Source organism: Anopheles funestus, chromosome X, assembly GCF_943734845.2.
Source record: "Anopheles funestus chromosome X, idAnoFuneDA-416_04, whole genome shotgun sequence".
In the NCBI taxonomy this organism is placed as follows: Eukaryota; Metazoa; Arthropoda; class Insecta; order Diptera; family Culicidae; genus Anopheles; species Anopheles funestus.
This window is the reverse complement of record NC_064597.1, coordinates 1,557,333-1,570,997: the sequence shown is the minus strand read 5'-3', so window position 1 is coordinate 1,570,997 and position 13,665 is coordinate 1,557,333. Positions and strand designations below refer to the sequence as shown.

The 13,665-nt window shown below is 48.5% G+C and overlaps 2 protein-coding genes across 5 annotated transcripts in view; both read left to right on the top strand.

The window, feature by feature from the left end:
• The window catches only part of LOC125771666 (protein sevenless), a 31,464-nt gene extending 22,421 nt beyond the window's left edge, over positions 1–9,043 (top strand). For 3 of the 4 annotated variants that reach the window (XM_049442540.1, XM_049442530.1, XM_049442509.1), the window contains 9 exons: positions 71–4,184; positions 4,261–4,480; positions 4,541–5,235; positions 5,312–5,499; positions 5,579–5,686; positions 5,783–6,408; positions 6,487–6,632; positions 6,734–6,793; positions 7,215–9,043. In XM_049442540.1, the coding sequence (XP_049298497.1) occupies positions 71–4,184; positions 4,261–4,480; positions 4,541–5,235; positions 5,312–5,499; positions 5,579–5,686; positions 5,783–6,408; positions 6,487–6,632; positions 6,734–6,793; positions 7,215–7,675 (6,618 nt within the window). In that variant the 3' untranslated portion in view covers positions 7,676–9,043. The remainder of the gene's footprint in view (positions 1–70; positions 4,185–4,260; positions 4,481–4,540; positions 5,236–5,311; positions 5,500–5,578; positions 5,687–5,782; positions 6,409–6,486; positions 6,633–6,733; positions 6,794–7,214) is intronic. The other variant, XM_049442520.1, reaches the window with a different exon arrangement.
• Positions 9,044–9,754: 711 nt separating this feature from the next.
• LOC125763829 (protein peste-like) lies at positions 9,755–13,484 on the top strand. The gene is made up of 3 exons (XM_049427395.1): positions 9,755–10,820; positions 11,743–11,914; positions 11,998–13,484. The coding sequence occupies exons 1-3, from the start codon at positions 10,710–10,712 to the stop codon at positions 13,200–13,202; spliced, it is 1,488 nt and encodes a 495-aa protein (XP_049283352.1). The 5' UTR covers positions 9,755–10,709; the 3' UTR covers positions 13,203–13,484.
• The last annotated feature ends 181 nt before the right edge of the window (positions 13,485–13,665 follow it).

Below are 13,665 nucleotides of genomic sequence, written 5' to 3'. Positions count from 1 at the left end.
ACTTTACTATGATGTCCTGTTAACTAATTCTCTATCTATCTCTCCGTCTAATGTGGATGTAATTTCTCAGGAAATCCCGGAATCAAACACGTCCCGCCATTACATGTTCGAGAAGCTGGAACCCGAGCGTAATTATTCGGTTTCGGTAGCGATGAGCAATCCGGCTGGTGAAGGTCCCGCCTCGGTAACACTCGTGGCCACGCCGCCGAAAGCTACCGGTCACGAGGAAGCACTACTGCCAACGCTTATTCTCGGTGCGGAACGTTCCATCCTGGCGCAAAGTTCACTGACGCTGTTCTCCGACCCGCCGACAAGCGTGTACGCTAGCATCGAACACAAAATTCGTGGTACAGCAACACACATTCGGCGGGGGCTACTGTTCGTGTCGGACGATGCCGGTTACATCTATCGTGCCCCATCGCGGCCCGGTGCCGAGAAGGCACGGGTCGCCATCTTGGTACCGAGCGCCGCCAATAACTTCCGGCCGACGCTGCTATCCGTCGATTGGTTGAACGAGCATCTGTACGTACTGGGACAGGCGCGTCCAACGAAGTTGTGGCAGATTGCGTACTGCGATTTCACCGGCGGCCATCTGACGGTTGCGATCGCGGGTCTTCAACGACGGCCGGACCATTTTGCGGTCGATCCGTACAATGGTTACCTGTTCTGGGTGGTCGGTGGTACCGGATCAGATACGGGACTCTTTCGGCTTGATTTGGGCGACATTTCGAACGGTGTGCGCCATGAAATCCGACCGGTGCAGATGGTGAGCGGACGGAATCTGGGTGCGTTTACGCTCGATCATGCTAACTTTCGGGTGCTGTTAGCGGATCAAGGTAATAATACGGTACTGGCGGTTTCGTTCGATGGTAGCAAGCAGGAGGACATTCGCAACAACACGCAGCAGCCACGGTTCGAGCGCGTCAAATCGTTAGCACGCGCGAATGGGCTGTTTTACTGGACGAACGGTACGGAGGTGTTTGCGGAGGACTATCACCGGGTGCACAATAGCTACTACCATAACGCGTTCCCGATAGCGGCCAACAATACGTACTTTAGCATTAGCGTTAATATGACAGCTGAACAACCGATCCCGGTACCGGTGAACCCGCCGCGTAACCTGCAAGCACTCGCCTCACCGGACAAGCTGAAGGTGTCCTGGGACGTACCTTATCTGCTCGGTGTGAAGGGACGCGGTGCCTGGCAATCCTGGAGCTACCTGGTGGAGGTGAGTGACGAGCAGCTCGCTAGTGTGCTGCATGTCGCTACGGTTAATGGTACCAGCTACGCATGTGACATTGCCGGCCGATTGCTACCGAACCGGGTGTACACGGTGCGGGCAGCCGCCTTTACGACCGCAGGTCGTGGACCGTGGAGTCGGGAGTTCCGCGTGCGTACGCTGCGCCCGGAAAGTCAGCACCATCTCGTGTGGGCCAGCACGGACGGTATAGTGCGCAGTGATGTGATCGGTGAGCATGTGTCGACGCTTATACCACGCTCGACCGAGCTGGACGGTGCTGCCGTAACAAGCCTGGCCTGGCACGCGCGCACACTTTACGTCGTGAGCAACTCCACGCTGCGGATGTACCGGGAACCGAGCGCTCCCGGTGGCGAGTGGACGAAGCTACGAGATCTCGAATCGGTGGAGTGTGTGGCGATCGATTGGATCGGTGAGCGACTGTACTACTCCAATCCGGCCCAACAGCTGATCGTGCGGTCGGGGCTGCTCGGTGAGCAACCTGAACCAATACACAGTGTGATGAACGTGCGTGAGATACGGTTTGATGCGTACCGTGGCTTCATCTACTGCTCGTCCGGGCTGATACTTGAGGCGTTCCGGCTGAACGGCAAAAGCCGCGTGCAGTACTTCAACGAGAAGCTGTTCACCGGCAAGCAGATCATCGGCATGACACTTGATCACGATGGGCAGCTATTGTTCTGGATAGTGCGTAGTTACTCGCATTCCCATCTTTACTGGGCACCGCTCGCTGGCTCACCATCCGCCATTGCAGGTGGTGCTGGGACTGGTACGCTACCGTCGCTACCACTCACCGACCAGACGCCGCAAGGACCGCTGCTACACTTTAGCGATCGGTTGCTTTGGCTAAAGGAAAGCCAGGTTGTGATCGGTGATGTTAAAGGTGAAAATTTGGCCTACATTCGCAATCATCATCTGAATGGTACGCGCGCACTAGCGCTTATTGATCCTGCGCCGAAAACGCCCACCATCAACGTGTTGCCCGCTAGTGTGAATGCTAGTACGATACGCGTTACCGGTGATTGGCGACGGTTTAACGTTAGCTGGACACCGGTCGAAAACGTCAACTACAGTACCGTGTTTTACAAACTCACACTAAAGCTGCCGGACGCGCGGGATATTGTGCAGGAACTAACCGTCCCGTACTTCGTGTACGGTGGCACTGGCAGTGATGATGGTGACGATAATGATGTAGCCAGTGTCGAGCATGGACCGATCGCACCGTACACACCGATCGATATAACGCTGCACGCCTTCACCTATTGGCGATCGTCGAGTTTCTCTAGCGTGCGGCGTCACACACCGGCTGGGAAACCCTCGGTACCGGTTGCACCGCGCGCCTACATTCAGCATCATTACTTGCCAGGCACACACGAACTCAGCACCGGTATTGTTTTCCGCTGGTCACCACCAACCGAACCGAATGGACCGGTTGTAGCGTACCGGGTCGATTGTTGGTCTAGCTACGATGAAACGAAACGGAGGGTGTTGATGGACGGTGTGGAAGTGCACAACGGACATACGGAGCTGCTCATACCCGAAGCGGTACAGCCGAACATGACCTACTACCTGCAGGTGCGGATGTGCAATGTCGACCACAACGGTGATCCGAGCGAAATACGATCGATTAGTTTGAGGGACGGTCGGCCATTGCCGTTGGTGTACGTTGCAACCCATGATCAGATACTGCTGCTGGACCTTGATATGCGTAAGAATATCACTATAGTAGCCACTGCCGTACCAGCCATGCTTCTCACTGAGCTACGCTACGAACGGAAGCTGTTCTGGGTGAACGTTAACGGTGAGCTTTTCATGCACGACGATGCGGATGGTAAGCGTAAGCTGGCACAGGTACCATCGCGCGCTACCGCACTCACAGTGGACTGGGTCTCGCGTACCGTCTACGTGCGTGCCCAAACACCTTCCGGCAATGGGAGTACGCTGCATGCGTACGATCTGAACCGATTCGAGAGTGGTGGCTCGGAACCGGTACACCGGATGTTCAGCCTACCAGCCGAACCTACCTCGATCGAACTACTGCAGTACTTGCCGGACGTTGCCGAGCTGCTCGCCATGTCACGAACGGCCCGTGCCGGTTACGTTATCTCCCTTGATGAACCGGATCGTGAACCGATCTCATTCAACTGTGCAGCAGAGCCCGTAGACGAACGGATGCAAATGTTCTGTGACGAGTATGGCATCGAAATGGATGACGATGGACATCGCGGAACAGTGCAAGACGAGGACTATCTGTACTGGATCGGTACGAACAGCACGGTGAATGTGCGAACACGCGACGATTCACCCACCACGGGTATGGAACCGTTCGCGATACCAGGAGCCGTTGCATTGCTGCCACTGCAGCAAAAGCAACGCTATCCGCCCGAGCGCTGTCTCGTTCCCGTCGTCCAGCACATCCAGTATCTACCTGAGCAGTATAATAACACCGAGAATTCCATCACGCTGCGTCTACCGGAACCGGAACGACACGCCGACTGTGACCGACGGCCACCGGCAGTACGGTATCGCATCATGTATCAGCTGGAGAATGAACCAACCGCCGACCTGTACGTGGACTACTCGTACGAGATGAGCCGCACGATTGGAAACCTTCGGCCGTTCACTAGCTACCGGTTTGGTATAACGCTCACCAACCACTACCTCGCAGCGAGTCGTGCCGTCACCGAACGGTTGCTAGCCGGTGGGGAGACGACCGAAATGCCTAAGCAGCACATGCCGGTCGTTTTCCGCACGGCAGTGGGACCTCCATCTCGCCCTGAAGACATCACTGCATTGCCGATCAGCCCTACCGAGGCGATTGTAAGCTGGACACCGTCGCGCCAAAAGAACAGTCACCATGTATGGTACGAAATTTGGCGTGCGGAAACGGACGAGCACAAAAACCGGCAGCAGCAGCTTGTCACAGGTTGGTTCTGGAGCACACATTTCAGCAATACCTTACCCTGATATGCGCTAACGAAACTTCATGTCTTTTTCGACAGATTTCAAAATGGACGACACATTCATGACGGCGGCCATTGTTCGGTTGCAGCCAAACCAGACGTACATTATTTGGGTGCGAGCGTACTCCAATTTTCATGCGTACAGCGATAGTGAAAAGTTCCAGATCCAAACGTTCCCAGAGCCGAGTGATATACAGCTACTATCACTCAACTCGACTGGTATACGGCTGCGGTGGATCCCTCCCGCGAACTGTCGGAAGTATGTAGCACCCTGTATATTCGTGAGTAGTTACTAACATATTGTGGACTATGTTTACAGGTACCGGATACAGTACTCCATCGCTGGACAAAACAGCTGGACGACGATGTACGATTCGATGTCGCCAACGGTTTGGTACAACTACCATTACGAGCTAAATGAATTGCTACCGAAGACAAAATATCAATTTACCATTCTGCTGTACTACCCGTACCGGGAGGAACCGTACCTGTGGCCAAGCGATCGTGAAATACTCTTTGAAACGATGGCAGATAAACCGGCCGCTCCAGGTCGGCCGACTGTGACAAAACTTCGGCAGGATGTTTACAAAGTGAGCTGGGAACCGGCAAAAGATAATGGTGCCATCATTGAGGAGTACGCCCTGGAAGCACTAGTAACTCAGTCGAAACGAGCCGCTCGTTTAGTGATGCCACCGGAGGAAGAGAATGCACTGGTGGTTGGTACGAACGGAAGCAACGATACTGGTTCAGTTACCGAGGTCGAAACATATGACGAACACTGGAGCCAGGTGTACAACGGTACGGATGTGTACTGGATTATTCCAGAACGGCACGCCATTCAGAGCAATCTGTTTCGGGTACGGGCACGCAACTCGTACGGTTGGGGCCCCTACAGTGACGAAAGTCGACCTACTGGAGCGCAACTACATGTGCAGCGTACTATTGTCTACATTGGAACCTTTGTCTTTACTATCACCACGATTATTATGTTCGTCTCAGTGATGGTGGTATTAAGTGAGTATACTTACATCATTGATGGTCCAAAGTTTAATGCGTTAACATTTTACTTTTTTCATTACTGTGCGTACAGTGTTAAAGGCAACGAGAAAAATGAAGAAAATGGACTCGGCTAATGCAAGACTTTCTGATGTTGAGCTCGCAAACTTGCGAGAGCTTCCACGTCGTGGTAACTTTATACAAACTACCAACATCCTGTACAGCACGGGTTCTATGACTGATTCGGAAATAGCGCTATTGCCCCGCATACGTCTCGACCAGGTACTAAGAGAACCACTACCAGATCTCCGATACATTGGGGTTCGCGTATGTACAAGCATGTCTCTTCTTTTTTTTACAGATCTTTATGGCAAGTTCATCGTTGCTGGGTAGTGGAGCATTCGGTGAAGTATACGAAGGTGTTGTGAAAGGCGTTGATGGTGAAGCCGAAACACGGGTGGCAATAAAGGTAAATTGGACAATCCCTGATCGAATGTATTAGATGCAGATATTTTAATCTTTTACCGTCGTCTCTTTCACCCGCGTACGCCTATATACATCGCAGACTCTCAAAAAAGGAGCAAAACTACACGAGAAACAAGAGTTCCTACAGGAGGCACAGCTAATGAGTAACTTTAAACACAAACACATTACGCGTCTGCTCGGTGTGTGTCTTGAGGCGGATGCCCTGCTCATCATTATGGAGCTGATGCAGGGTGGTGATCTGTTGAGCTATCTACGTCGCAGTCGCTCGCTTCCAGGCCAGGCGGCACGTCTGACGATGCTCGATCTGATCTCGATGTGCCAGGACGTGGCGTCCGGTTGTCGGTATCTGGAGGAGATGCATTTCGTACACCGCGATCTGGCATGCCGTAACTGTCTGGTGTCGTCAACGGATCCGCGCGATCGCGTGGTAAAGATCGGTGACTTTGGGCTGGCGCGGGACATCTACAAGAACGACTATTACCGGAAGGAAGGCGAAGGTTTGCTGCCGGTACGGTGGATGTCACCGGAAAGTCTGGTGGACGGTGTATTTACCTCGCAGTCTGATATCTGGGCGTTCGGGGTACTGCTGTGGGAAATTATGACGCTCGGTGAGCAACCGTATCAGGCGAAGAACAACGTTGAGGTCCTTAACCATGTACGCGAGGGTGGCCATCTTGACCGACCGAAGGTGTGCCCGAACGAGATGTAAGAAACATAATTTTGGGCAGACTTTCAAATTTGAACAATTTTGACAATGCTTGCATTCGGTTTACTTTTTGCTAGGTACGAGCTGATGCAGTACTGCTGGAGATTCTCACCGGATGAGCGACCCACGTTCCGGTACTGTCTGGAGGTGTTGAGAACACTGCGCGAAAATACCAGCGAGGATACGCAGATCATTGCACCGTTTCCGGCGAAACTGCAGCAAGGTAAGGAAGAACTGTTGCACAATCTTGTCACCAAACAAAAAACACACGCACACTTTTAAGCACTGCACGCCAATCAAGCAAACTCATCCATCTCGTTGCAGAGGCCGTATCGAATCCGGCTTACCTGGTGTGCGAAAGTGGCCAGGTGTCACCACTGTCAGGTAGATAGCGATAGCGTTGCACCTCACGCCTATACCTTCATAATGCCTTCATTGACACCAAACCATCCAGCATCATCTGATCAAAATGTCATTAAGAACGCGCTTTATCATGCCTGATTGTGCTCATTATTCATCGTTAGACGCATCAAACATATCTTCTGCATGGCTTTCAAATTGACTCGGAAAATGAGAAGCTTCATTTACTATCTATATAGATTACAAAAACTTTCATTACTTTACAATTTGAAGTAGCAGGTCTTATCTCTTCCCAAAGCTTTTACACGATTTAAGTTCAGACGCTTTTTAAACACAAACCATGCATTAAGATTCGGTATAAGTTACTACGTTTCGTAGTTACGTTTCTTTAAGTTAATTCCTGACAACCGAGCAAGTAACACACATCCACACGCTATGTTTATAGGTTCACTGCGCTATGGTGGAAGCGACGTTGGAATGATCGCCACACCACCAACATCAAGCAGTGGTAGCAGCGGTGCTACTGGTTGTCCCGGACCAAACACCCCAAAGTACTTGGAGCTGGTGTACGAAAATAGTGGCGACCAGGACCAACCGGATGGCTTCGGTGTGCCGCCGGACCGAGCCAGCCCGATACCGGCGATGCCCACCGACAATGGTTACGAAATACCGATCACCGACAACCGTGCACAGTTCGTCGAAGCAGGCAGCAGCAGTCTGCCCCGCCACAGTAACCACGGTGGCCTACCTAACCTGCAGGTGCTGATACCGAATCTCTCAGTGCTGCTGCCGGACAGTACAAACGGAAGCGTCAGTCGAGACTGCCAGCAGATGGATACACACTCACCGGTTGCTGCTACCAGCAGTAGTATTATAGAGCGCGAGGAACAACACGTGAAAAGTTGAGTTGGTTGAGTTCGTGTAAGATGGGAAACCCTGGCTGCGAGATAGATAATAGTTCGGTGTACAGCAGGGAACTGACGACTGGTTTTTAGATAGCTTAGTAAACAGTCATATGAGTTAAGATATGGGTTAGATTGATCGGGACAGAGAAACAGACAGACAGATACAAAGAAGGTAAGTAGTAGAGTGCAGAAGCTTCATATCTCAACCGAAACAGTACGAATGCTTCAGTGCCGTGACCCGTGATAGTGTGACAATGTTAGGGTAACTTCCGGTGCTTGCCTAATCAGACACCATCATGAATTTAGGATTCGTTTTTTAAGTCAGTTAAATAACTAATCGCTTGCTAGGTGCCCGTCTGCCGTCTATCTAGCAAGTCTAGTTGAAGAATTCATATTTTATTGAACCCTGAATCGCACTGACATTAGCTGTCCAGAAGCAAACATGCCAGATCTAGCTATCGTACAGATCTGTTAATTGTACTTTTAGTGTGAAGTCTATACCACTATGTAAATACTCATTATAGAACAAAGTCTAGCCTGTTCACGTGTGGCTATAGATCGAGAGAAGAAGAGAGAGCGAGAGAAAGAGAGGTGAATATAAAACAAACGCTTAGCTCGGACAAAAGTCCGAACAGCACCTCCATACCTATAATGGGTCGAAAAATGCCTGCTTACTATAATGCGTGCCAAAACACACACAAAAACCAAGGCACTGACAAGGCAATGAGTTTCTAATAGATAAGGTTCAGTTCATTTTATTGTATCGAGGGCTCTCTGATAGACGTTTCCTGTGTTTTTTTTATATATATATATTTGTTTTAGTTTTCGTTGTGGGTGTAGAATCTCGTTTCATTCTTATTTAATCGATTCTATCGATTTTAATATATTACTCAACTATTTACACATGTCTAACGCAAGTATTATATTTTGCGACGCACGCTAGTGCTCGCTTCGAAGCGTTACAAGAAAGGATAGGAAGGTAAACCCGAACCCCAGTGCAGAAGAAACAGTCAATATCAATAACGATTAAATAGCGGTTGAAACTATTGTCGAAATCTTTATAAAGCTGTATTATCATTATCTATTTACTACGCGTGTCGACAACCGTATGCTTCAACCGGGAAGATGTACGATAATTTATATTCTAGTTGCAGCTCATTCTACGGTAATTTGGCATTGAAAAAGGTCTAAACCAATGCTTCCACTCTGAAATATCCCTCTCCCAATTGCTGCCCTAAGTTTTTGGCAAGTTTCCAGAAAGAGTATCCTATCAAATGAACGCCATGGAGCATAAATTTACTGCTATAAAAAATAACGTTCAGCAGTACGGACTTCTGATTTCCAATAAATACTGTTCTTAAATTGATTATCTGCTCGTGCGTGTAGTGTGTGCGTTTTTTATGCCTTACTGATAAAGAAGGAGAAGCTGTTTCTATAACCGATTTGATAACGTATAGAATTCTGGTACACTTCGTGCCGGTTGATTGGTTGCACGAAATATCTGACTATGCTTTTGTTTTTATGACCTCCGCTTCGGTTGCGTTGATAGTGTGTTACTCTTAATGAAACACTTTTGTTACGAACAGAACCAAACAATCCGGGCACGGATGAGATGGTGAAAGAAAACCAGATTACTTAGAAGCATCATTAAAAACCCCTTTAGATGATCATATTATTTTCAAAATACTCTAAGAAAATAAACAAACAAACAAAAACGCAACTTCATGATAAGGAGAATGGATGGGGAAAAAATACACCCTTTCTATCCCCTTTAACCATCATCAAATAGACACCGGATTACGAGAATGCTTAATTACAAAATCTACAAGCTTACCTCGATATCAGCAACGGTAAGCGCAGCAGCCACTAAAGAGCGTAGTAAGGGGCCCCATGATGGTGAGAACGGTGACAAGGTCTGCAGGATCTTGTACGCCAGGGATGAGCAACCTTTTGGAGCTTCAAAATCAAAAACTGGTTGGCATACCACATTCAAAAGCAGAATCTTTTCGGCGGACCACATTGCAGGATACATTGATGTAATAATGAATGTAAGACGCTCCTGTAATTCGGTCTGTTTCGGACTACACGCATTGCTGGATTCTTGAAAAGTGAGTTAGAATTGAAAAACATTTTTTCTTATTTTTGAGCGTTTTGTTAACCGGTTTTTTTTTATTTTTAGTTCTTAATAACATTTGAAATAATGGAGCTATTTGGCTTGGAATTGGATTCGCGGGCCGCAGAAAATCACCTCGAGGGCCGCGAGCCCCACATTGCGCATGCCTGTTGTACGCGGTTGCACAGTGACTCTAGATCGCTGTTGGAGAGAGGGAGAGATAGAGAAGCAATAGACACCGAAAGACCCTCTCGCTGAGAATGACAAAGATCGATAGCGACTGACACACTTGCAGCGTCGTAACACTAGATCAAGGTCTGCCCATAGCTGACGCCTCTAAAACACCTTCCGTCTGACACCGCTTCCGGGCATTAGATGCTGAAGATCGAACGATTGCGATCGGTTTTAAAAGCATTGAACGAGAACCTTAGAAGGACCTAATTTTGGATTATGATACCGCAATGCAAAGGTCGATCGACAAGAGAGCAAAGCATTCTTACACACTTCTCTAGATAGTAGAGTTACTGTCGTCATTCGATGCACGTGCTGGTAACGGCAACACGATGCACATTACAAGACATCACGCTCAAGCGTTTAACGGTGGGGATGAAAAACGTTACTCAGCCTTGCATCTAAGGTGCATCGTCGCGTTACGGGAGGTAAGTTTGAAAGTTGCTTGACTGGTGCTTGAGACACTCTTCGCCAGCGATTCATTCGTCTTTGTGATATCGATGAGCGAGCATCACCCCGAACCGCTCGTCGATCGGAACTGGTGCGAACGCTAGATAGCCAACACTCAACCTGGTGGTGATCTCGATCCTTCCATTGCCGCAACGATCAAACACCAAACTAACCTCAAACGTAACGCAGAGTATCCTGCTGCTGGGTTTCAACCGTTCCGGCTCGGTGTTCTCGGACGACGATGGGCTGCTGCCGGTGGTATCTGATTGTAGGTTTGGGATTAGGTACCGCTGCAACCGGATTAATATTTTTCCTGACATGGCGTGATATTTTTGACATACTCGTAGCCGAGGTAAGTGACCCCTATCCATTTCCGGTGGATTTTTCTAACGTTTTTTTTCCCTGGAACTTGTACACAAGTCTCCAAAAGATACAAAGTGTAATTCGCACACAAAGCGTAAACAATGGAGCTCGTAAAGCAACGTAAATCGCATCGGAAAGGATCTCCATCGTCAATGAGATGCATATCGAAGCAATAACGTACGGCCTTGGTTCATATGATTGATATGCAAATCTATTCATTTAAGACTTAAGGTGGTCAGAACAGTATCTCAAGACGTGTAGCTTCTATTCGTAAAAGCTGTTAGCATCCAACGTGGTCAACAAGTTTGTTTGCCTTGAATCGTCTGCCACTCGATGGCGGGAAGGCACTCGTATATCTATTGATCTAGAACGCATTTTCTGAAGAGCCGTAACGAATATACCCTCGAAACGTACTTACTTTATGTTTTTCTTTCGTAATTCGGATATCGATATTGGTTTGATAAAACATTTTCGACTCAATGTGAATCATCCAACACGGTGTGACCTACAATCATTAAGTTATTTCACCTTCCGAGGATATGCCGTTTGTTTACCGCGCAATTTCACATCAAACCAGATCGGAATGACGACAGCAGGGGTTGATTTAGTATGCACCAGTAATAGCGCCCGGTTGTCACAGCATCTTGCAAAACCATATTGACACCAAACGAGCACCTAGGGTCAACCGCATACGGTATTCAATGTTTTTTTTGTGTTTTCTTGGTTCCGGTCTTACTAACACCGTCATCTAATATACTGGGTGCACGGGTGTTTACCGTGTAAAACAAATATCCGCACACGGGTCAAAGTGTATTTGCGTGTGGCGTAATGGTGTCATTAAATTCTTCCAGTTAACTTCCTGTAATTGAAAAATCTGTTCCTTATCTGTTTTGCTTCGCTCTTTCTCGAAGGAGAAATCACTGCTGCCGGGCTCAGCACTCTACAAAGAATGGCGACGTCCCACGATGCACCCTAGCTGGCAGTTTTACGTGTACAACTGGAGTAACGCTCAGGCCTTCCTGAGTCTTCCACAGGAGGCTTCTACGGCCTCCTTTCAGGAGCTAGGACCATATGCGTATGATGGTGTGTTGTACCGCCTGTCGATCTTCAAGCTCTCGTACTAACGCCAATGTTTGCATTTTTACACTTATCCTTCCACTCTGCAGAATACACCGAAGTTATAGACGTCAAGTTTCACCAAGGAAATGATACGCTATCGTATCGCAAGCGAACCTTCTTCCGTCGCAGTTCCTCCGACGCACTACCGGGGGAGATCACCAGCGTTAACTTTGTTGCCTTATTGGTGTCCCATCTCGCCCGCAACTTGGACTACTCGCTGCAACGGGAGTTATCGTTTTTGCTGCACAGTGCTCACCAAAGCGTTGCGGTAACTAGACCGATTGGGCAGTTACTGTTTACCGGCCAGCGGGAACCGATATTGGAGCTGATGCGGAAGCTGCTCTGTACCGGAAAGAATCTCGGAATGCCGTGCCAGGACGAACGGTTAGCATATTTCCGTACGTACAACGTCAGCAGACGACCGAGCGAGATCTACAGCATGAATGTTGGGATGCAGGATCGTTCCAAGTACGGAATCGTACGCTCCTGGGGCTCGGCGATGGAACGTAGCGAGCGCAAAGCATTCCGACCCTGCGATGGTTTCGCCGATCTTACTGGAGAGCTGTTTCCATCCCGCATCGATCGCGATAAAGCGATCACCATCGTTCTACCAGATTTATGCCGAAGGCTAACGCTGGAGTTCGACAGTGACCAGTTCGTGGATGGCATAATGGGTTACCGCTACACAGCAAGTTTAATTCGACCGTTCAACGGCGAAATGACGGAAGCAAATGGCATGGACAGTTGTCCGGAAGCGTCCATTCGGTTGGGCAGGTACGGCATGCTTAACTCGAACGAATGTAATGGCCTGCCGTTATACGAATCAGAGCCCGGCTCTTACCCCGGACAGCCAGATTCTGACAAGCGTCAACTGTACTACGTCCTGGAACCTACGACAGGAACAGTGCTTGAGTCGTACATCGGTATGACGTATCACACAGTTCTTCGGCCGAACGAGCATATTGCAATGTTTCAAAACGTACCAGAGCTTCGCGTACCGCTGTTTCGCTTCGATCGTTACTATCGACTAGGAGAAACGAAAACTGCGAAGCTCAGGCAGCTGTTACATCTGCTTCACGTTGGCCACCAGGCTGCCATCGGTGGGTGCATTGCTGGTGTTGCTATAGTTTTACTAGCTGCAATATACGCATGCTGGCGATCACGTAAATCCAGCAAAAATCATAACGACGAGTACAGCATCATTGGAATGCAACTACGCAATGCTGAACGGAATGAGCAATTAATGAAATAAACGCAGTTTTGAAAAAAAAAGTCCGTTACAATTACAACAAATTGTAAGGCACGTAAGTCGACAAAAATGTCGATGAAAGTTGTGAAAGTGAAAGGAGAGAAGCTTTAAAAATTCTCACCTCCAAGCTTTTGGAATTCGAGCAGCCGTAGGAAGCTTCGAACGTGTTCGAGCAGATTTCGGGGGAAATTTAGTAAACTCGCAGCTGTGAGAAGGGGTACGTACATGGATAGTATTTCAGTAATTATTACTATGTGAAATCGTGCAAATAAACTTATTTAAAAAGGGTATTTAATGCAATCAATAATTGCTGACAGCCGCTTTTCGAGCAGATTTGATTGAATTGGTGAGGTGAGAAATTTGCAGGGTTGGTTTGCCCCTGTGAATTGGTGGAATTATTTTTTTGTATGATTGTTTTGATTTTTAAACCACTTTTATCAGGATTATGTTACAGATCAGAAATTGT